At 39.0% G+C, this 24,646-nt stretch overlaps 1 protein-coding gene across 2 annotated transcripts in view; it reads left to right on the top strand.

Annotated features, from left to right (window-relative positions):
- Positions 1-253: 253 nt before the first annotated feature.
- The window catches only part of SLC38A9 (solute carrier family 38 member 9), a 42,975-nt gene continuing 18,582 nt past the window's right edge, over positions 254-24,646 (top strand). Inside the window, exons 1-11 of one of the 2 annotated variants that reach the window (XM_040542278.1) lie at positions 295-374; positions 5,958-6,109; positions 12,662-12,724; positions 13,744-13,876; positions 14,424-14,545; positions 14,693-14,756; positions 14,868-14,961; positions 16,064-16,234; positions 18,878-18,937; positions 21,125-21,322; positions 22,970-23,077. In XM_040542278.1, coding sequence (XP_040398212.1) covers positions 6,006-6,109; positions 12,662-12,724; positions 13,744-13,876; positions 14,424-14,545; positions 14,693-14,756; positions 14,868-14,961; positions 16,064-16,234; positions 18,878-18,937; positions 21,125-21,322; positions 22,970-23,077 — 1,117 coding nt within the window. In that variant the 5' untranslated portion in view covers positions 295-374; positions 5,958-6,005. Of the gene's footprint in view, positions 375-5,957; positions 6,110-12,661; positions 12,725-13,743; positions 13,877-14,423; positions 14,546-14,692; positions 14,757-14,867; positions 14,962-16,063; positions 16,235-18,877; positions 18,938-21,124; positions 21,323-22,969; positions 23,078-24,646 lie in introns of both variants that reach the window. The other variant, XM_040542280.1, reaches the window with a different exon arrangement.

The raw sequence follows: 24,646 nt of genomic DNA, 5'->3' as shown, positions 1-24,646 counted from the left end.
CGTTACATACAGCACGTGTCCCAAATGGCAGCAGCAGGCCTCCTGCGGGCAGAGGGGCTCGGCTAGCTGCCACGCCGCGGCCTTTGCCCAGGAGGTGCAGCCACGGGGCCGCCGGCCCGCAGGGCGCTCGCGGCCGGACCCGGCGCGCTGCTGCTGCTGCCGCTCCTCGGCCGGCACCGCCGCCAGCCAGCCGGGCGCTGCCAGCGCCGCCCCGCTGCCAGCGCCGCCCCGCTCCCTCCTCCCGGCCGCGCTCGGGCGGCTCCGCCGCGGGCCCGCCTGCGGAACTGCGCGGCCCGGCACGCCGGGAGGCGCAGCCCGGCTCCGGCCCGGCCCGGCCCGCTGCCCGCCGCCGCCGCGGAGCGCTGCCGCCGCAGGTAGGGGAGCGGCGCCGAGCCGGGGCCGTCGGGAGAGCGGGAGCGGCGGGTGCCGGCCGGCCGAGAGCCGCGGCCCGGCGTGCCCGGTGTGCCGGGAGGAGGGCGGGCGGCATGGGGGTCACGGGGGAGCCGCCCGGCCGCGGCCCGGCTCCAGCGCGAAGCCCGCGGAGGAGAAACGTAACCGAGCAGCGGGCGTTGTGTTGGGCGTGGAGGCCTTTCGGGGGATTCGTAAATCGTGGAAGAGCTTAAATCAGTCCTAACGAGCCCGTGGGCCCCGGTCCCTTTTAAAGGGTGGTGGTAGAAACGGAGATAAAGGACGAAGGTGCTAACGTTGTTTGCATTCCTATACCTATGTCTTTAGAATTCACGCGAACGCCTATATGCAAGTAACAAAGGCTTTAATTGTTGAAGACAAGTTATCGTTGCATTTCTTTTTAATTTTACGTAGGTATCATCTGTCAGTGGTTCTGCCCAAGGTACGTAGGAGCTCAACGACAGTGCAGTTTGTATCGACAAGAGTGCTTTTTACCAAAGCAGTTATTAATTTACCTCTGTTATGTATTTTAATCATCTTCAACCAATACAGATCTAGGAGAGTATGGACAAGCTAACTTGTGGCAAGCTGTGCCAGTTTTAAGGGGCTCTGAATGTATGCTTATAGTCTTAGAAGCAGTATAGCATTCTTCAGTCCCTTTCAAGCTAGGGCCTATTGCCCCAAAAAAGGAACCAAGAAACTCTTCTGTCTTACTTTGAAGTTCCTGTTTTTCGGTGTACAACATGCTTATTTCTCACAGTTTCTATGTGCATAGCCTGCAGTTTACTTTAGATTTATGCCATGACCTTTATTCATCCATTCATCAGTTCAGAATTTAACAGAAGACCATGTCACGCCAAGTAGAACTTTTAAAAATCATTTTCCTTATTTGAAGTAAATACTTGTATTAGTGGATTGTAGTATTTAAATCATGATTGTGAGGTGGGGTTATAAGAGTAATGACTTTAAATAAGAATGAAACAGGTTAACTTGTCACAGTTTGATTTGTGAAATCTAGTTGTCAGGGAGCTATACTTAAAGGAACCACTAGATATCTCGAAGCAAAGGAAACTACTGCTGTGCATAACCATAAGAACAGTTTTTGGTGGCAAAATTGCTTCTGTAAGGCTTTAGTTGTAATTAAGCAAGTTAAAAAATAACAAGTTAAAGTTGATTTAAGTCTCTGATAATTTAAGATGCATGACTTCCAAATTAAGAATTAAGGCTTTGTTTGTGATGGCTTGTCCATTGGGTCTCCTTTCTACACAAAGAAATTATTGCAGAACCAGTGCTAGCATCTGTGTAGCAACTTCACCTTCATTGACATGGAGCTGTTGTATAAATAGCTCTCAGAGCTGCAGATGCTGTTTTGCCAGTATTTCCAGCTGTGCTGGCACCCCGATGGCACTCTGGAGGCTGTGATAGTAGTTCCCTTCTCTGCCTTCTTCCACCTGCCCTCCATGAAGAGTTCTTTGGTGAACAGCAGTCCTACAAACCAGCAAAGCACAGTCTGTGCTTGTGGGATGACTAGGATAACTGACTAACACGGTTTTGTGACGGCTGTGGCATAAACCTGTTTGGTAACCTTCTTCTGTAGCCTGGGCTGTAAGTCTGTACTAACCTGTCCAGGTGGGTTCTCACCTTAAAACATTGATACACATGCCTGTAGACAAACCAGATAGAAGCTTAGGTTCGCAATACAAGCAAACTGTAACGTGGTTTTGTCTTCCAGTGCAAAGAAGACCAAGTCACAGCACAGCTACCAGGTTAGATTGAAGGTTATGAGTCTGCTGGGTCCTTGTCTTCACTCCCTGAAACTTTTCAGTCTTTCTCTTACCTCTTCCAGTGTGATAACAAATGAGTCAGGTGTCCTTAAAGCTATTGTCTCCATTTCCAAGCAGCTATACATTAATTCCCAGAGGTCCATTATAATTCTCAGAATGCAGCAGTGGCCACGTGAAAACTGTGACCACAGTGTACCATAAGATACACAAACAGGATGAAGTTTGTTACGCAGCTTTGATTTTTGGCAATAATTCTTTATGCTTTATTTCCCAGTCTTCCTTGTAAGATTTGAAGACTGTGTACAGAACCTGTCATATAACAGGTTTTTAAAAGATAAGCCTCCAGAATTAGTTGAGCAGAGATCAAATATCTAGTATAAAAAGCTTTAGATAGATAACTAGGACACTAGCGAAGTAAGGAGGTGAGAAGTGGTTATTGTAATGGAAAGTGTCAAGCAATAAGTCCAGGTAGCATAACTGGCTCTATCCTGTGTATTAAAAATATTTATTGAGAATACAATCCAGCCAAAGGGAGATACTGGTTAAAAATTAGTTAAAAAGAAGGTTAATCAGGTTCATTTTTCTGCATTTTACTCTTTTGCCTGCAGTTTTCTTTAAAGCTACATTGGTTCCAGCTACAGTCCTCACATAAGGTATCTATTTGTGAAGTAATTAATTTGCTAGTCATAAGCTTCACCTATCTGTTCTGAACAATAAGCACTTTTAAACCCTTTTCATCAATCCAGCTTTTAAGTAGGCCCTTAAGAGACAAATAAGAAACAATGCTTTAACCCAAAATCATGCTTTCAGGCCTAACTTATTGCATGCCGTGTCTTGAAGGGACTATTTTTCTTTATGGAATATTATAAAATGTTCTGGGTTCTTTGTAGCCATAGTGCAGAGGAAGTCAGACTGCTGATCAGTGTTTTCTGCATTTGTCAGATTGAATTGCAAAGCACAAAGACACTGTTTAAGGGACGTTTTAAGGAAGCAGTATCTTAATTCAGAGCTGTTTCTTATATTAGCCTTTAATGTCTTCTTAATCCACACCATAAACTGGGCCCTGGGGAAGGAAGGGATCTCAGTAACGCAGTCTTCTGGAAAGTTCTAGCTAAAAACATTAATGAGAGTTTGAGATTTGAGTTTATTTCCAGTTTCAGTCCAGCCACTAGGGACTTAAATTTTCATCTGCGTTTTTATAGCTAAATCCAGAGTGTGATTTAAACTCAAACAAAGAGGCTGCAGAATGCAGGAGTGAGGGATCTCAGCTTCTGAGAGATGGGGGTGTGTGCCTCTTCATAAAAAGCATGCAGAATGTTGAGCTGGAAAAGACAATAGAATGGAATAAAAAAACTGTACAGGATTATCCATCTTCCACCTGATGCTTACTATCTTACACAGTAAGAAAGAAGCTGTAAACTCTAGAAATGACCAATAAAAGCAAAAAATAAAGCCATAAAAACTTGTCTTGAGGTGCAGTCAGAAGGATACAGAAGGGCTTGGGAATGGCAGAGGAACAGGTGGATAGTTGTAGCAGTGGATGAAATCTCTGGGGCCCACAGTTTTCTTTCAGAAATAGTTAGCTGCTGGAGGAAGTAGATGTGCACTGAGATGAATTAAACTGTGAGAGTGTGCAAAGCATAAAAGGTAATCAGCACGGAGAAAGGAGGTGACTAAAAGCTATAGAAAATTATGGGAAATCAATAGGAAATAAATAAACGAGGGAAGCTGTAAATGGGATTTGGAAAGGAACAGTATGTCACATGAAAGGAAATTAGAATATTGCTGTCAATTAAGAAATCTCGTTGAAAACAGTGGTTGGTAAAGACAGGTTTGGAAAGCAATTTTGACAGTGTAGAGGAGGCAGAAAATAGAGAAGAAACGAGCAGGAATGTGAAAGCTGAGAGTCACCAGAAGAGTTTAGAAGAAAAAGAGAATGTAAGACATTCAAACTAAAGCCGAAGAACTAACAACAATGCTGTAGAAGGAAAGGACTTCAGGGTAAACTAGAGTGCGACAAAAATGGAAAAAGGTGATGCTACCAGGGACTGCAAAGAAGGCTTGCACAATTGTCTTATTATCACTGATCACTCCTTACGACCTCTTACAGAGCTAAAATGAACAAGCCAAAATAATGCATTTAAACTAAAACTTCATTCAAGTCTCTCGTATCTTGGGCTGTAGTGGCATGTATGCTGAAGGCATGAGGGAAGTGTCAGCCGTTCCGGGTGAAATGGCATCAGCCCCTTACTTTGTACAAGCATGTACGTGTGTGCAGCTGGACAACAAGCCCCAGGCTTAAAACTGGTCTAAATTTAAAACACAGGAAAGCATGGTTAATTTTCTTTTGGATCAGTCTTCCCAGTCCAGTTAAACATGGGGATCACGCAAATGCCCTTGTGCTGTCAAGGGCAGGACTAGTGTTTTCAGCAGCACTTCCGTGAAACTGGAGCCTCCAGTAGTTACCTCCTGTTGAGAATAGAGAGCTATCACCTGTGCTCAGCGCACAACAGAAGCCTGTTCTCTAAAATGTGCTTCCATGGCAGCTTGAACCAATGTTCGTGCTTTTGCATCCCCTCAACATCCCATGTGTTTCTTCACCATCGTTGCACGCCTCCTTTAGCAATGGCAGCTATTTGGCCCCTGGGAGTCAACTCAGTTGAAAATTGCTAGCTCTCCTTTGTTTTTGATCCTCTCCTTCAGATGTAGAAGGATGATACCTACCTCATTCTGTCTTACCATCCTGTGCCATCCTTCCTTCTGCCAGCTCTAGTTCCCATCCATCTTTCCATCAGCCTGTCTAACATACTAAAAAATCAGGAAACAGTCCCCCTAAAAAAGCAGATACCTCTACCATTTTTCTTCATATGTGAGGAATTCTTCAGGCAGTAGCAGGGATGAGAGCTGTTAAAGCCATTATATTTGTTCAGCTGAACATGAGACCACAGCAAGTCCCTTGTGAGGTCTGCAATTCAGTTTAAGCAAATAGAATTCCATTTGCTTAAAAGCAGTCTGCTTTTTAGGACTGCTCTTAATGCATACAACACCTAATTATTAATGCATTATTAAACCACTCATTGCCTTTAATTCAAGGAGCCTGAACATGATAGACTGCTATAATCTGATCTTTATTATTGTTATGAGAAGTACACCGGAAAACTGCATATGTATTTGCTGTAAAGTCTGAAGTAAATTATTGAAACAATAGCTCTAATAACTGTGATAAATTTTTCTCAGCTGTTCTGTTACAAATTGGAAATACAACTCTCTTAAAAATCACAGTGGTCTTAAAGTGGGGCAGTAAGGACTGGGAAGGAGTCTCACGAAAATTATAGAATAAGACCTACATACAAATATACTTAACATTACTTTCCACGTGGTGGGCTTGATTCTTAGCTACGGTAGCTCAAAAGAAATACAGATTCTGAGCGTTGCATTTTTCAAACTTTTCAGTCCCAACATAAAGACAGTATCCAGCATAATGCTTTAGTTTATATTGCCTGTTGTGGTAGTAACAGAAATTCAGAGCACAGTGGTATATTGACCACTTAAATAGGTAGTATGTTATAAAAATATTGTGACTTCTGTACTTAACCTGGGATGTTTGCATTATGAAATGAGAATTCTTAAGCAACAAATTAAATGGACTTTCTGTTTGTTTTCACCTCAGGATCTCCTGAAGCTTCTGTGGGATTCTGCCATTGTTAAATTCATAACAGGTACGCAGTTTTACTTAACTGCGTTTTTCTGTTTTCCTTTCTTTAGATTAGAATAACTGTCAAAATCTAGAAAAAATAAGTGAATCCATCAAATATGGAAGAGGACACCAAACCTCTCTTGATTCCTGTTGGAGGCGATGAAAGCAATTATGGAATCATGAATATACAGTTTAATCCAGAAGACTTTAAATGCAAAAGGTATGACAAATACTGAGCATACAGAATGATTATGTAGTAAAGAGTTGTTTAATCTTTGCTTCTAGCAACAGAATCCTATGAAGACAGAAAACTAACATTTGGAATCCAGTGTCTGAATACAAATAGTTCCTGTTTTGTCTCTATATGACATTACCTCCAAGCACTGGATGAAGAGATGTGCTTATTGTTTTGTTAATAAGACTTTTCAGTTGATGTTACTTCAAGGAGAGTGCTTCAATTAGAATTTTGCATGTGGTTTATAAAATGCTTTTCAATAACTGAATGAATACAGTGTGTGTACACTGACGTGTGATGGTTTTTATTTAGCACAACGAAGTGAAATGTTGAGACTACACAAGAAAGCTTGCCAGATGCTGTAGATAAATAGCTGTTGGTATGTGTAAATGGCTTTGTGTGCATTCCATAGGTAATACTAGAGGAATACATTATTTGCTTGTATTGAGGAAATAGTGATGGCTATTGTTTTTAGGAAAGCTATAGAATTTCTTGAGATTGAGTAAATATGAAAAATACAGCAGCCCATCCTTTTTGGCATGCCTGCAAAAAATAGTATTTATCTAGCTAAGCAGTAATTTTGCATGTTTTTATAGAATTGAACAGCTCTATTCCCCAAAGGAGGTCAGGGTGGGAGACTTCCACTGCTGTTGCAGTTAAGAGTTCTGTGAGTTGTTGCTGGTCCTGGAACCAAAACTGAAATCAGAGTGGGAACTGCCTTTCATAAGTTTGCTGGACACACCCGCTCCACATTTTTACATAACGGAATAGCCCCATGCTACCTTTTGGACCCTGTTTGTTCTCTTCTGCCTCTTTTATTTTCTATTTGCCTCCAGTGTCATATTTCAGTAGTGCAGTCTTCCTGAAGAAGCTGAAGATGGCACTGTTGTATACAAAATCCTTTTACTGGTGGCCACTTCAGCAAGAGTTCTTGAGGATAGTGATTTCCTGCTGTCTCAGCCTGGGTGGGTAAATTTTGTATGCAGTAAGAGCCCATGTGTGTGTTAGCCAGGGGCTAAACAATCTCTTGTTTCTCTGAGAGCAAAGGAAGGAGGAGAGGGGGAGGACAAGGGTATGAGTTAGCACAGAGGAAGAGTGAAATACAGGTGTGTGCAAGTACAGAATAGTATATGTAAAGATGAGAAAATAGTAAGGTACTTTCAAGATGGAAAAGGAATTGTGCAAAATGAATTCTTGGTTTATCTTCTTCCTGTGCAGTCTGAGCCCCTCATGGCCCACCCAGCATAGGAAGATTGCCAATTTATGTGTATTTTGGGAGCTCCTCATGTTAAAGCAGGCATTTGTTGTGTTGGAGGAGCAAAGGGTTTCAGGTGGTGCAGTGATATCAGTGTAAAGGGAGAAGTTTGCACCTTTGCGATATATCGAAATGCCAAGATCCACTTTTCAAAAGTAAGGTTTGGTGTTGATTTCTTGTTGTGTGTTTTACTTTCCTTGTGATTTCTTAAGTTTGGAGACTCAACTTCATAAAAGGTTGTAGCACATGGCATTTAGTTTCCTCCCCAAAAGCAGTAAAGTATTCTTGGATTACTTTCCCACCTCTACAACCTCCAGCTTTGCAGATCCATCCTCTTTGTCCTTTTTGTGCCTCCTCAAAGTCCTTTCTCCTCTTTAGTACAGCCTGATCCTTTGTCTTCCAAGCATGCAGAGGCACAAAAAATGAAGGGCACGAGACCTGGGATATCAGAAGGGCGCAGAAATCATTGTGGTGCCAAACAGTGCTGAACTTCATTTCTGCATATTAGAAGAGGTGGCACAATCTTTTGAGAAAGGAATGGGGAAGAATAGGCCATCACGGTCTGCCTTGGGCACAATCAGAGCAGTGATCGGGGCTTTGTAGTCTTTTGAGTGTGACTGGAGGGGCTTGCTCATTAGAGCTTCAAGGAATCACAGCTCGAGGGAGAGAGGTTTGTCATCCATACAAGCATCAGACAGCACAAATGCAATAGTAGTACATGATGTTCTCTGCTTAGTTTGCTTCTTTTTTAAATTTGCTTTTTAGAATCTGTGATCAGGCATAGTTGTGTGGTCCCCTAACACCCATTTTCAGGGTCCTTATTTTTGCTTTGATTGAGGTTGCTGTTGAAGTGTTCTGTGTGATTTGCTTATAATCACTGTTTGCCTTTCTTGATGCTATTCTCCCCCTTTGCTTGGGCTGTTTTAGGTTTGACTGCATTTACATAGTTTGGTTTTCTTAACGGCTTGGAGGATGTTGGATTTTTGAAAGGCATGCTTTTCAGTGTTTACATAAGAACAATAAACTAATTGTTTATTAGAGTTGTAAATTATTTTGTATAGCATTCTTCGTATTTTGGTGAAAATACAAAGCTACATTTAATCCTCTTAAAGAGGGTGTTACTGTTCTTCACAATGACCTGAATTACTCACACCCTATTAGGTGTGTTTGGCCATTTTGTAGGGCCTTTTAAAAGGCCGAATTTCATTGCAATGGCTTATTGATGCTTATTGTATTCAAGGGACAGGAGTTTCTTTTTTCTTCTTACTGCTTTTCAAACCTACTTATTGTCAATCTGATGTTTTGCATATGAAAAAACTTATTTTGCATATGAAGAAAGTAACAATGCCCCCTGATAAGAGAAGATCAAGACTTCTTCCCTGTTGTTTTATTTTTCAATCGTTTTTGAAGTCCCATAATGTTTTCCCACAATGTAGGAGAGATCAGTAGGTGAAATTAAGTTGTTAAATTAACTTAAACAGTGTCTGTAGGTGGCAGTCAGAGAAGCTTTTTTCATACAAAAGTGTTTCCTTTTCATCTTCAAATTTCTCTTAACTTACAAAAAGGTATACAGTGTTAGGGACTAACCTCTACAAAGCTACAGTTTCTGCATTCATACGTTTACTTCTCCAAACCCACGTGATCTTTTTATTCCATTGCTTGCTTTTCACTTTTCTCTATTGCTAGCATTTTTACTAATTCCTAATTTTACTACTTTCCAACAATGCCTCATTATGAAACTTCTTACTTGTTGTAAGAGTAGTGTAGAAGAGCTTTACCTTTGACAGAGAAGACATAACAGTGCTTGCAATGCGATATGGAAAAGCTTGTGATTCCTTATTTGTTAAACTAGAATGTATATCCTCTGAGCAAGAGAGATGACTTAGTATTGAGTTCTGAAGGGTTATTTTGGTTCTGCTGCCATCAAATACTTCCAGATAGTTGTATGGTCATGTGCTGGTCATAATAATGACAATGGTATTAAGAACCTGGAAAAAGTTGAGTTTTTCCAAGAGAGTAAAGACCTTATAGAATACACCATGAGCATACAGTTTACAAATTAGCTTAGAATGGCAGAAATCAAGTCAATGGTGTTCTTTTAATTGGTTTCCTCAAGGTAAGTGCACTAACATCTGTAGTGTTCTTACACAGGTAGGAGATGGTTCCTGATTAAGGAAGAAATAGCAATCTATGAATATAGATTCATTACATTTGCTTCTTACTTTTATTTCCACGATGGTGAACCAGTTTTATTCATTAGTTTCTTCTGTGCCATATATAAAGTTCCTATAATAATTTGGTGACTAAGTAAAACAACAGACAGAGGAATTTGCCAGCTTTATCTCAGTACAATAATCCTTTCAAATCCGTGAAAAGTAACTGATAGATTTTTGATACTGTGTAGTCAAAGAAATCAGTGTAATAAGCTATAGTAGATTCTTTTGGTCTTTTTGGAGGAGTGGAAAGAAGTTGCATCCTCCAATGCGTTTTCTGTTTGTTTGTTTGTTTGTTTGTTTCCTATTTATTCGGGTATGAAAAGTTTGCCTAGTTTAAAGGTATTAGTACCATCATGTAGAGCTAAAAAACACAATGACATAAAAAAAATATGTTATAAGGGCTTAATACTCAGAAAACTGCTTTTGATCAGATGCCCAGAAACAGTTGTTTGATGTTTAAAAATATTTCAGTGACAGGGTAAGGTAGGTATTTGCTCTACTCCTTCTTTGCTCTGCAAACTACAGTACATTTCTGAAAATGTCTAGAAATGAGATGTAGCACCTTTAGACATGCTAGCAGTTGCAAGATTGTATGTGGCTTGCTAAAAAAATTTTCCTATTGTGTTCTTTGCCACCTTTCAAAATCCAACACTGGAAGTTTACACAGCACAGTATTTGGAAACAGTCTTAATTATGAGCGCTTTTTTTCATTATATTTGCTAGCAGGAATTGCTACCAAAGATCGTGTTGTGAGGAAGTTTGGACAAGTGCCCTCTTCTCTCCTTCATAGACCAGCATTAGATTCTCATTAACTGTGTTCCTTTGTGTGAGAAATAACTAGCAGATGAGTGTAGTTGCAGGTTTGCTGGGGATGGTTTCTGAAGTACATGTGCAGGGGCTAATGTTTGGGAGGTGTGGACCTCCTGTATGGGATCCTGCTTCTTGTCTGTACTCATTCTGTTGTGGAAAACAGCTGTGTTTTACTGATGTGTTTGTCCTGCTAAAAAGAGCATTGTTTTTTAGGCTAGCTATTGAAATGTAAGTTGTTATTGTGTTTGTTGGTGTGGATGTAATAAATTCATTGGATACTGTAGTCTATCTCAGTGCATTTTAATTGTCTGCACTGTTCTGCATTAATCATCACAGCCTCCAGTCATGTAACCTCTTCCCTTCCCCCAGATTACATTGGCCCTCGTCCTTTTCATATTTGTGTTGCCACATGAGTGGTATAATGTGATTGTACGTGTAAATCAGAAAGTTTTCTAGGAATCTGTTGCAGCTGCTGAAGCCTGCATGTACAGACCGCTTGAGTGCTAGACTTAAGGTCCCTAGAAAGAGTTTGACAAAATATAGCCCAGACTGTATCCTGCCTACCTTGGGCTTTGAAAATCTCAGGGTAATCTTTGAGAGCTTCCCAAACATGTCTGAGTTTGTAGTATGGCCAGTCTTTGATCTGGGGATAACTGGGGCTGGGAAGTGGCCTTGATCCTAGAGAGAGCACTACCTGCTCCTAGTGGAGGTCAGAGAGGAAGATCGCATCCCGAATTGCTTGTTCAATCCAGACTATGCTCACAATACAGAAGAAAATAAGAAATTCTTTAAAGAAAGAGATTTCACCTAGTGACAGATAACATCTTTGCTACATGTCAATTTTTTTTTCTTGATATTTGGTTATTAACAAACAGTAGTGCTTTCACCATAAAATAGAATGTCATATTCATGTTTTATGTTGTTTCACCTTCAAAATTTTCTGTGGCTTTAACTTGCTTTAGAAAATAATCACTCACTGTCTTCCAGTCTGGAAGAATTTTCTTGGATGGCCATGTCAACAGCTGTTGATCACCATGCTGAAAGAAGTCTTTGCCAGAGGTCTGCCTGCTTTGAAACAAAATGTAGACTTCGTCTCAATGTAACTTTTTCACACTAGCAAGGGAAGATTTAGGGAATGTACCACTATTAACTTGAGGTAGGAAAGAGGTAGTCCTCATGAAGCTTTTTATACTATACTATGCAGCTGCTGTATAATTAGCAAAATATACTTTCTATTCCATAATATATGTCAGTGAAAACGACAGAGAACTCATTTGGGGAGGCATTCAAACATATTACATTTCCTGTTTTCATAACTACAATCTTTATTTTAGCTCTTCTAATGAAATATTTTTCAGCAGTGTCCAATGATTGGATCAGCCCAATAAATTTTGAACTAAAGCAAGTTAAGTCCTTCAGAGCTGACAGTCCATGAGCATTTCTGTTTGTTACATACCTATGGAATTACCTATGTGTGCTTCAGGCTTGAGCACTAAAACTATTGCTTAAAATTTATTCCTGTTTAGTTGTGGTGTGTCTCTTAATTGGTTATAGAAACACCCCAGAAGTCCACACACAAAATCATCATTCTCCCCTTCATTTTGTGAACATTAAAAAAAATTTAAAAAAAGTCAGTTGGGAACTTTTTAAAAATTGAAAGTCTGTTCACTTTCATTTCAGTATATCGGAAATGATTTAGCAAGTCTAAGCAATTTTTTCCATGATGAAGGAAGATGTAAGAATTAGTGATGTCTAAGCTAAAGGAAATAATTATTTACTATAATTTGTAGAGAATAAATTTATTTTTCTTTGTTTTCTGCTTCTGTTAGTTTGCATTTTTCCCGTTACTCATACTGGCGATACCTATTAAGCATACAGGAATGAAGTCATGCTAAAAGTTGAGGACCTACCATCAATTTTTTCAGAGATATCACAACTGATTTCAGAGCTGTATTCCTTTTCTTCTTCCCATCTAGAAGATAGTGTGATGGTGCAAATGCTTAATGATTCACAGGAAAGGAGAATGGGATCTTTGTCACTTTACTGAGAGCTGTGGCAGGAGGGGCTGACAAAGTTCTTTTGTAGTCGGAGCCAGAAATGCATACTTCAAAACAGTCAATTCAAATAGGTGGTGGTATTACAGGTAAAATGGCTGGATTTATTGCTGACTTGATTTTTGCCATTGGTAGCGTGAAACATGTTGAGATATCTACTTTTGTGGGTTCTGATTTGGTTTTTTGTTTGTTTATTTCTAAGTCATTTAACCATCTGCCTGGAGGAAGATCAGGACGATGTTGATATCCCTTTAGGAATGAAAAGGTGAAAGGAAAAACAAAACCCAAAAAATCTGCAGCAAGGCTTACAGGTCACCAGTATCCCCTGCAATCTTTGCAGTATTTTGATTAGGTTCTATATTTCTGTGTTGTAACTTTGGGAGCAGTGCAGGAGGAACTGCAGTTTTCACTCTGCTTGCTCCATACGTATGTGTATGCAAAGAAAAAATTGGGGCATGTGGCTGCATTCTTCAGGGGCTAGGACCATTCCTACAGTCTAACATGTAAGTAGAGAAGAGGGCAGGGAGATCACCTGCATGCTGCACATCTCCGTGAGAGTGTATCTCTGAACTGTAGGACTTCTTGCTGAGTGAAAATCCTGTTCTCTGTAATTAATCTAATTAAATTTGAAAGGAAATCCGGAGGTGATTCAGAGCTGAAAATGGACATCTGCTGTTCAGTGTCTCTGACAAATTCCATTCCTGGTTGCTTTGGTTTAAAAATAATTATGATCATATTGGCTGATTTGGGCTTGGTTCCTTCCCCATTAAACACAATTTTATACAGTGTTTTTTGGCTAGGTTATTACTTCCAGCCTTTTTTTAGCTGGTCCTCATTACCACTGCTCATTCCTCTTTTTCTCTGTCTTCTTTCTATTTCTGCATTCTCACGCCTTCTGTTTCTAGCTCTATTCCTCATCACTAGTTCTGGCAACGCAAGCTATAAACACTAATAAGCTTGGCCAAGCTTATTAACATGTAGTTCTACTGTGACTCATTGTTGAGAACTAATGGACTGGATATTAGGTCTGAATTTTGATGTTAGTTTGCCATGTAGAACCTGCGCAAGACGCCATTTTAATATGGATAATATAAAGGCATGGTTCTTTCATGTATCGCAGTTTCTCTCATGGCAGTGATGGATTCGCATGTGCTTTGTTTCAGTGAGTGACAGATCCATCCAGAGTGATTCTAAGCTGCGCTCTGAATTATATGTTACCTCTCATATTACAAGGTTGTTAAGGGTTTTCATCTCCTTTCTGTTTTGTCTTTTTCCCTCCTTTAGACCATTTCATGTGGAGCCTACAAACATAGTCAGTGTGAATGATGACATGCAACGAGTCACTGACGAAGCTTCAGCAATGAATAAGCGGATTCATTATTATAGCAGGCTCACGTCTCCTACAGACAGGGCATTGGTAAGGCAAACACAGGGTCACATTAACTGAGTGGTCTCCAGCATGTTGGTTCTTCCACAACCTAGTTGTATAAAAAAAGCACAAATAAATGTAGAGGGATAATCACTCTGTAGCTTGCTTTGAAGTAAATACCTAGTAGCTGAGTGCCTTAACAAGGCCTTGTGTTATCACAAGTCGTGATCAACTTGTTGTGCGATGTCTTTACCATCCAAGAAAAGATACAAACAGTATGAATTTTGGAAGAGAGGTCCAGGCTGCCCAGACGTGTACTTGTTTATGGGGGGATTTAAGGAGTGGACTGCTGCAGTGATTAAACTCTCTGTATGTTATGGATGTTTTGCAGAAGAAAAACTATTTTTCTGTTACGTAGTTAGATTCCAAGGATCTGTATTTAGTGGCCTGAAAAAAATAATGTGGTCCACCTTTTTTTTTCTTTAAAAATGCACTTTAATGGAAATATTTTGTTCTGCAATGGTTGACTTGCTGTATTTGGGTTAATAGTTATTTTGGTGCTACTAATAATTCTTATTTTTCATCCATTTGTTAGACTGCTCCTGATCATGTACTTCCAGCTCCAGATGAAATCTACATCTACAGTCCATTAGGAACTGCTTTTAGAGTTGACAGTTGCACAGATGGCTATGGTAAAAACTCCAGTATAGTGACAATGTATGTTAAGCACCTTCCCATACAGTAGCCAGAAAATGCATTTTTGTAAATGTTTTTTATAGTATGTGTAACAATTTTGTCTAAGAGGATAGTATGGAATAAGAGTTCTTTTTAAATCATTCACTGTTTTTTTTCTTTTCCTCTTAGATTTGTGATATGGAATACTATGATGGGTACATCTATATTAAGTATTCCATGGGGGATAAAACAGGTAAAGCTATGAAAAATGTATGCTTATGAAAATGCTTTTGGCAACATTGCTTGCTCTTCATTTTTCTATAGTCTTACTGATACATAGTAAACTATTTTTCCCTCTTAACAGGCGGGATTTACTTCTGGAATCATTCTCATCTTACTGATGGGCCTTTTGACACTTTATTGCTGTTACAGAGTAGTGAAGTCACGGAAAATGATACGTAAGAAATGCCAAGTTTCATAATGCAAATATTTCCATGAAGTGTGAAATAAATAGATCTAATAGATTTTTAGTTTTTCTTTATCACTGCTATTCATTAGATCTGACCAGCAAATAAAAGCTATTCCTTTGAATGTCCTTCCTTTTGGAATCTGAATCTAAGCTCTGTAAACTATTTTCTTCTTTACTAGAATTTTCTTCAGTTCCTTGGGACGTAAGTTTTATAACCAAACCCAAACTCTTAGCAAGCAAAATTTCAGATGCTTATTTATTGTTTAGGGACTTGTGGAACTAGAGGGTCCCCTACTTCTCCATAAACTCTGTCCAGTTCTCTGCTTGTATTTCTGATTGTTTTCTACACTGGAACAACATGGGCTGTAGCTGCATATACTTGTCTTGTATGTCTGTACTACCCTAATGTTTGTACATAAAAAAATAAACTTTCCAAGTCTGTTTCTGCTTAGAATGGAATGAGGTCCTTATCATCATTTAGCCATCTGAAAGCTGCAATACTGCTGTCTCTAAAATGTGCACAACTGAATGCATGCGTACTCTGCATTCTGTGTTGGTTGCAATTCATGTATGAGTGCCTCATTGACAGCAGTTCTACTTTGAGTGCGCTTTTATTGTTCAAAGATCATCTAGCAGCTCTTGTAGTTGGTGCTTTTTTGCATAAACTACCACCTTATTTGCTCGAATAATGGCAGTTAAGATCATCTACTCCAGCTTGTGACAGCTCATTTTAGGATATTGTTCAGGACCACTTCATGGTCTGGCCAGCTCTGCTGTAACTCCTCCAAAAGGCTTTAGTTGCAAATGTATGCATGCATTTTGCATCTTATTCCAGTGCTTCTGAAAGTACTCAGAATAGTTGTATGGCAGCTTTGTGTAGAACAAGCAATATTAATGTAGTAGCCTGTTTGAAGCAGAACAGTATTTCCTAATGAGTGTTATACATTCAATTTAATAGCACTCTTCTTAGCCCATAGAAGCACTGTGAATTTGTCAGATTATTCTGAAAAAGTTACATCTTTTTATGAATAGTTCCAGTGACCCTAATATAACATTTTATTTAATTTGTATCTTCTTTTAATCTTCCTCAGCTTTAATAGATACCTCAAACTGGGAATTCCCAGATGTTTGCAAGTATTATTTTGGATCTTTTGGTCAATGGACAAGCCTCTTATTTTCTATGGTATCACTTGTTGGAGCCATGGTTGTTTATTGGGTGCTTATGTCCAACTTTCTGTTCAACACAGGAAAGTTTATATACAGTAAGTATTAATATGTGGTTAATGTTTACAGCTGTCTCATTTAAAGTTCAAGACCTTGCTTTATTCTGAGAAAGGATTGTCCAGTTTACTTAATCTTGATTTTGTTACTTTTTGTGAAAAGTCAAGTGAAAATAAGTAACTGTGTGTGGAGTTAGGGGCATAAGCATGTATGGTTTCAAGGTCAGTTTCTCAATCTCTCTTGAAGTGTGCTTCTAATGAAAGACAAAGTACCAGTTATCTGGCATCCAAGTGAATAATCAGGCTTTCTGATACAGTTTCTATAATGTGTTTTCTTTGGTGGGCTTAAAATTAAACATTCCAAACTCAAATCGGCTTGCATGTTTCCACTCTGTATTTTCACCCCCTCCTTGTTTGCACTGGTGTAACTATTTGAATAGCCATATGACAGATGAGCCATATGATGACATGTTGAAATGATCCAGGTTAATGAAAAAGATCTCCACCTAAGAAAATCTAGTTTAATTCTAGATTTCAGCAAATGCAGTTACAGTGCTACCATATAGACCATTTCTGCCAGCATCCCTGAAGGGATGATGATCTGTAAGACAGTGAAAGAAAATTTTTAGTCTGGCATTGCTACAAAAGAAAACAGTGGTTAGTTACACCCTTGTACGTGCACAGACACACAAGCTTTTGTGGATACAATCAATTAGGTATGTAGAGTTGTGGGAATAAAATGATGGAATTGAGAGCTTTGAAAATCTGACTCATGGTGTTGAATAGCACAACTAAGATTTAAGAGTTTCTGTTTTGAAGGTAATTAATAAATCTCTTTTGAGGCAAATAACTGCACAGATACTTATTCCCCCTAAGCAGAGTTCCCACCATCCCTGAAGGACACACATTACCTTATTGGTTAAAAACTGGTTTATATTACTGCTGACCTAATTCATACATTCTTATGGCCATTCCATTGTAGAGTTTGGTTTTCTTTAACAAGGTTAACATTTTAATCCAAGATTATTCTAAATTAAAAATAATAATAATAATAATCTTCTATCCCATGAGTCTGGCATGTTGTTTTATCGCTTAAAGATAGTTTTTGTAGTGTTTTTACTCAAGTCGTTTGCTCTGTGACAACCTTAATCATTGGATTTTTGTCTTAACTTTCATTGTGGCTATTCAGTTACAAAGCTGTAAAATGGGTAATAGGATGGAGGTTTGATCCAATGGCATCTTCCAGCCATGTGTTTCTAAGCTATCCTAAGCAGGATACTGTATTTGATTCTAGTACATTCAGATGACTTTTTTCAAAAATTTACATGCACAATTTATGTGGGAACAAATGGATATCATGAGGGAGGATGGTCTAGAAATTGGTAGCGTGTACAGAATGCAAGGACAGTAAGCCTAATATGATATGCTTTTTTTTTTTTTGCCTTTTTACAGCGGTGACCCATTTTTCTGTTCTGTTTTTGTTTTATGAAATAGAAATAAAACCACAAATGCAATTGTTAGTTCTAAAACACTTTTATGTACAGAGGACACATAATTTATCTATCTATAACTAATTTTAAAGTGCTCTAATTCTGTAAGAATTGTCCTTTCTTTTGATGGCTTCACAGTAGTTACTTTCTTTAAGTAGCAATACAAAACAGTGGTGAAGTGATGAGGTGGTGAGTGTTTTTAATTACATCTTCTCTTTGTTTTGTACACTGAACTGATATCAATAAGTATGAGACTCAATAGTGATTCAGGGCATCGTAAATCAAAATGAAGATACATAAAATTATTTTCTTCCCACAAGGCTTTTTGCTTTCGTTATGAGAAACAATCTGCTCTTAATTGCATTAAAAATTGGAGGCCTACTTCCCCAAGTGATTTTCTGTGTACACAATACACCCACATGCAGCAGAAGCAAATTTTAACCAGGGAGGCACTAATTAAATTTCCAGGCTGATGGGCATTTTCTGTGTGCATGTGTGTATATATGTAAATAAAAGAAAACTGCTGTCCAACACTCTCATACTAGTCAAGTTGCAGCAACTTGAAAATATCTGATGTGGCAGAGCTGTATGGTAGCACAGGAGTATGCTTGAAACAAAATACTATGAGAAGTGACTGTAGACAGTGAGACTTAAAACGTTTTCCAGAGAAGCCCTTACATAAAATACAATATGAAAAAAAACATCCCTCAGAGCCTCTTCTGAAAAAAAAGATTAGAAAAAAATGACTAGGGGAAGTTTTTTCCATACAGTATTGTATGGAAACTAAGGTTGTGAAGGGTATGTTGTATGAATCTTTTTTTTTTTTTTTTCTGTTCTGAAGGAAACTGGTTGCAAGTTGCATCTTCTCACTAACTTACTGTGCAAGAGCTGGGACGTGTAAAGGTGTGTTGGAAGAACAGGAGTTAGCAGCTGAGAGGGAATGCAAGGGTACTTCATAGATGGACAGGGCTGTCGAGGAAGAAGTAGTGCAGTGAGGGGCTACTTCAAAACACTTTTAAAAGAAGGTTTTAGAATATCCATCTGAGTTTGGTAGGGAGTACTAATTGTTGTATTGCATCTCTATGTCATTTTCAAAAATGTTTCCTTAACAATTTTTTTTTAAGACAACAGCTAAGAGCCTGATAGCAGGACTGAGACATTGATAATACAATTTTCCTTTTCTTTTTCTTTTTAGACTATGTTCATGATATTAACATAACAGATATTGTTCCTGGCACAAATGGAAGTAACAAAGGTAGGAAGCATTTATTAGTATTGTGCTTCCTGGTTCGGGGAGGAGGGAGTTTAAAGGCTAATCAGCTCATTTTCATGTGTAGATTTTAACCATGTTCCAGTTATAAAGTGTATAGCATAAGTTATAGCTTTGTTTTTAAAAAACAGTGTTTTCCATCTGGGGTTTTTACTGCTACAAATAACCACACAGGTAGAAAGCTTAATAATTTAAAACAAAACAAAACAGCAGGGGAGGAGGGAGGCAAGACAAATTACAAGTTTGTGTATACCCAGGTAGGTACTCCTAAAAACCATGAATGTTAGCCTTCTTAGCTGTTGCACAATGAAGAATTGCCTTAAGGAATTTTAACTTTTGCACCCTGAAACTGGGGCGCAGCAGATCTGTATCCTGTAGAAAATTCTTGGCTGGGGTGTCTTTGCTGTTCACTAGCTCTGCAAGAACATTTTTATTTTAAAAAAGCTGTAAGCATTTTTTTTAACTGCTGAACACAGAAAGAAACAACTGTCCAACTCCAGGAGTGTCCACTTGTTTTTTGTGGAAAGTCTGACGTGCACAACTAGGGCAAGAAACTTCAGTCAAGTTTGAAGAAAGCTGTTGAGAGTTCTCAAGCAGGCAGAAAATAATGCACAGTGAAGGCAGGAGCTTGTACATTGTCAGTATCTGATCTTTTTGCCTTTCTGTAGAAACTGGATGTGTAGTTCTTTGTTATGAAGCAGAAAATTTTCTTTATGCTAGGCAGTTGTGAGAATAGGGAAACATTTCACAACTAGCCATACAGCTATGCATCACACTAGCTGTAGCAGTGTTTCTGGAGAGCAGCTGTTTGGAGTCAGACAAACCAGTTGATTTGCATTTGAGCTAAAGTTGAATCCTGTTTCTCGTGCAGTCCTTACCGGCAAGGCACCAGTAGCTGCTGCTGTGTTCTTTCTCTTGTGCTCTCTCCTGCTTCAGCTGTTTTGTCCCATTCTTAGGCAGCAGGGGTGTAAGTTAGAGACAAAGTAGGTAACCATATTCCACAGCATCCTTCAGTGACCAGAAGATTTAATGCAGCTGCTGCACAAAATAAAGGGCTGCTGGATGCTGAAATTACTCATGGCAGGGCACCTGGGGATACCAAGGAAATGACCAAGAACAAAGCATTTTGCAAAGTCTGTGAAACAATCCCCTTACAAGCAAAGGCGAGAAAGCAAATAAGAAAACTGGAAATCACATAATGGTCTCAATAAGCTTGATAGAACGCTTAATACACCTTTGCCTTTGCAATGGAGCAGGCATGAAGCCAGTGTGGGAGGGAGGCTTTAAAGCTTCGTGGAATGCCAAGATTTGAAGGAAGAAACTAAGAGCATAAGACAGGTTCATATTTCACCAGATAACTCTGTAGATGTGTTAGAATGAATTGCTGATTTTAACAAAAAGCAAATAAGTACATTTTCATAAGGGGATGTTTTAGTTGGTTGGTTTTGTTCCAGTCACTTGTCCAAGTGCTGCCATTGATCAGCCACTGTGTAACAAGTGTGACATTCCCTTTTGGCAGCATTATGGCTGTACATCTTAAATTGCTTCTGCTGTATTTTCCTGCTGTGACTTACTTGCACCTGGCATGGCACCAAGATGATGGGGTGTTTTGCTTTGGTAAATGAGTTTTAGACCTGCCATTGGTAGTTGTAGATTTCTTGTCATCCTGTTCGTGTGTTCCCAGGGCACTATGCATTCATGTAGGCTCTTCTGTAGACAGATGCTCTTGCATTGGTTCATATAATCTTACTTCAGTGTGCAAGGACAGATCATAATGCTAAGTATATAGCCAAATGAGGAGATGCACTGCTATGACTCAATTTGTGCAGGTGCCTGTAGGCATTGGACACAGGTGAGGAGGGTATGTGACCCTGAAGGATTACCCTATTCTACAATTCAGGCTACAAACAAATGTATGTCTCTGTTGTGCTTGGCTGAAAAAACAGTGGCATTTGTCAGCCTGAAGTACAACGTGCCTAGCAGTGAAATCTTAGCACTGAACCCCTCATAAGGAAACAACTAGAAGTTAGGATCTGCATTGTTGAACCACTGCTTTTGAGTGATCCTATTCCCAGGGGTAAAACACACTCCAGAAATTACGGGATCTTAGCTGTGAAAATTCTGTGCATGTAAAATCCTTTTAATCTGGGGATATTTTTTTTTCCTTTCCAGTCATTTGCCCAAGTGCTGCTGGTGATCACACACCACAGAACGGGAGTATGGTGTTTTCTTCTGGCAACAGTACAGGCTTTGAGCTCTTTGAGGTGTGGTGGAACAAATCACAAACAGTACCGTTTTACCTGATTGCCATTCTTCTGCCCCTGCTAAATCTGAAGTCTCCATCCTTCTTTGCAAAGTTTAACGTCCTGGGTAGGTAACAAATACTAATAAAGCACTGGTTCGTTGTGGCTAAAATATATAGAAAACAGTGGAAGTTACTCCACTAATATATATATATATATTTTATATATATATATAAAATATATAGAAAACAGTGGAAGCCTATGCTGAAGAGAAAGGGGGAAAAGGATGTGGAGCACAGAACAGTTTGAAGAAGATGGACTCGTATTGTGAAGGAGGCAATGGACCTCCATTACAGGTAATTACACATAATTGAGGGCCTTATTTGTCCTCTGTTCCAGTGTGACTCTTAATTAGAGCTTGGATCTGCTGTTTCTGAAACTGCTAAATGAAAATACAACACAGAACTTTGAGTAAGTGATAGCGCTTCTGTATAGAAAGTAAGGCTTTTACATAGACTGTCAATCTGTGATATGACATTAGGGGTAAGAAAATATTTTATCAAGTGAGACCTAGCTGTAATTGTGTCTGCTTTTAAAATAAGCACCATATCATGGGCAGCTGTTTTTTATTTGAGAACTAACATGAGCATTAAAGCATAAATTTTCTCATAACTTCAGTAGGTTATTATCTAATGCAGAAGGTGTTGGTTTTCTTTAGTTTTTGCAAACTTTAATTTTTATAGGACAAGAATTGGAAAGCTATTTTTGAGGTACTGAAATTAATCTCAATAGAAAACTCTTACTTATCTTCACACTTACAGAAACCTAAGTCTTGAAACTATGGAATATTTTAGCTGTTAAGCAGATCCTCAAGTACAGAACCTTTTCTCTACTTAATTCCTTGACTATGCTCTGTGTAATCAAATGATGATTTCCTTGGATTTGTTTTGCAGCCTTGGAGATAATGCAGTATTATTAGCCTGGAGGTTGCATCACAGTAGTCTTAATTGCTGGTGCATGGTTTCCTTCAGTTTTTTCCTTCAGAGTAGTTATTCTGACATTCTTCTGCCCCTCTCTTTCAAATGCATCGTATGTTCTCCATCCCACATGCAGACACAGCAAGACATTTATACCCATGTGTGATCTTGTCTGGAGTCTGTAGCTTTCAGAGTATTGCTGGATGACTCTGGACCAAAAAGATGGAATTCAAATCCTGCATTATGATCAAGGTTCTCCAAGTTTATGATCATGACAAGGTTTAAATCAGTAGTTACGAAATGTTGTTATCAAGCTTTGAGATCCCTGGGTAAAGTTGACAACTGCAGTAAGCATTAATTATCTCTCACTGGTCTGTTTGGTTTAAACAGTTGAGTACTGAATGGACATTGTAATAGCTGTGCTTCTGTGGCCAGCTGTGTCCCATGTCAGATTAAAATCCTGACAGATGAAACTGGAATCCATCTGTTACTGTCTAGAGATCTCCCTACCTATGCAGCACCAGTGATTGCTGGATACTTCTTCATCTATGACTAGTGCAGTATCTGGAAAACATATATCATACTGAAAACCTGCATTGGGTGCAAGCGCATTGCTCTCTTTCTTTTACAGGTCAGAGGGAAAGAAAAAGAAAGTTTAGAACCATGTTGTGCTTTTAAGAATGAATAGCAACTGTAAGAGTTTAGGCTACTGGTAACTAGTTGGATGGAGCAAGAATAAATACAACAAAAATACTTTCTGTTGTCTCATGATGTTCGTTTGGTCTTGTCTTTTCTAGGTACGGTTTCAGTTGTCTACTTAATTCTTTTGGTTACTGTAAAGGCTGCTCACCTAGGAATCCACTTAGAATACAACTGGTTTACAGAGAACGATTTTTTTGTACCAGGTAAGATAGTTAAAATACATTAATGAAGTGGATTTCTGCATTTTTAGTTTCCCAGTCACAATAAACTCTGTACTAACAGTTTCATACATGAGATACAAACTGTTGTTAGAACCAAGAATGTAGGATTGCAGAAGATAACAAGGATAATTTGAAACATCAGAATGAGTTTTGAATTACTGGAGCAACATGGGGATCAAAAAAGAAACTCCAGAGTTGTTCCACGTTTCTAGTAGAATCTGACCTAATCTTTGAAATTATGGTAATGCACTGTGGCAGCATGAGTAACAACTCAGTGGGTAAAATACAGATCGTAATTAACTGAGTAAAATTCCTAATATAAAAATCAACTGGTTTAAGTCTGTTCACATGATAGTTGAAGTAATCTTTCAGCTACTTATTCTTGTTCTTCTCCTACCATTCCCTTGGGGTCAATTCAGCTCTGTAGTTGAACTGAAATTGATCTGGCACAATAATGAGCAGAATAAACAGCTTAGCTAGTGCATTCCGTGTATTTTTGGCCAAGATATCTGCTTAAAACCCAGTACTCCCCTTCCCTGTCCCCCCAGTCCCTGACTATCATCAGATCTGTTTGTTCATTTTTCCATAACTGCCGAATATCATTCCTTCCTCATCTGAGCCAGGCATTTAGAAACCTATTTAAAGATCTGAATGCCAAGAAACAGGTGAAAGTCTGTTGAACAGTTTCTTCAACTTTGTCTTCTCACTAAGAGGAGAAAGGATCATCCTTTCTGGCTGAGTCTTCAAAACCGGGCAATTTTTGCCGAGTATGCCTGTGTGCAAGGCCAGAGCAGATGCTTTGAGGATGAATTATTAATCTCCCTAATTCCCTAAGAATCCTTCTGACTACTGCAGCATAAATATGAATTTACATATGAACAGATGTAGGTACTTCTGAAACAGTGCTGTGTGTGCTATCTGTTTTCCTCCATCACTGCATTTACTTTCCTGTCAGTGTTTTATGGACTAACAAACTAGTTTTGTCTGTAATGTAACAATTTGGGTTTTAAAGCACTGGGTGATTAGCGTCTACATTAATGACCTGATTTATTTTGTATGACATTATTCTTAATGCTACCTGTAAATAGAAATAATACTCGAATATACACTGCTCAAAGTCCGTAGACAGACAAAAATGTTTGATCTTGCTCCAATGTGAGATTCATTTAGACAAGGAGAACTGCAGTGAATAATTTCAGGGGTCAATATGTATATAACAGGTAGGTTACACTGCCAACACACCTCTCTGAGCAACCCAATATGAGCGTTCCCTGAAAACAGAATTTTAACCTGAGCTGCCACAACAGACAGTCCTTGAATACTTGCAATGGACTCATATTTACAAACTCTTTATTATGCTGGAGAAAATTCAACCAAACTATGGTTCACTAACCCATGTAAGTCAGAAACCAGCCTAAGTCTAAAAAAGCAGGTTTTAAGCATCTTGAAGTTCAGGTCCAAAGATCTATTCATCAGTCCTAGTATAAAATTAATTACAGTATCACATGTGTGCTGATGGTCACTAAGAAATGGAGCACCCAGTGGTGTGAT

Source organism: Cygnus olor, chromosome Z (assembly GCF_009769625.2).
Source record: "Cygnus olor isolate bCygOlo1 chromosome Z, bCygOlo1.pri.v2, whole genome shotgun sequence".
Taxonomy (NCBI): Eukaryota; Metazoa; Chordata; class Aves; order Anseriformes; family Anatidae; genus Cygnus; species Cygnus olor.
The sequence above is the reverse complement of the archived record's forward strand: the minus strand, read 5'-3'. Positions and strand labels throughout refer to the sequence as shown.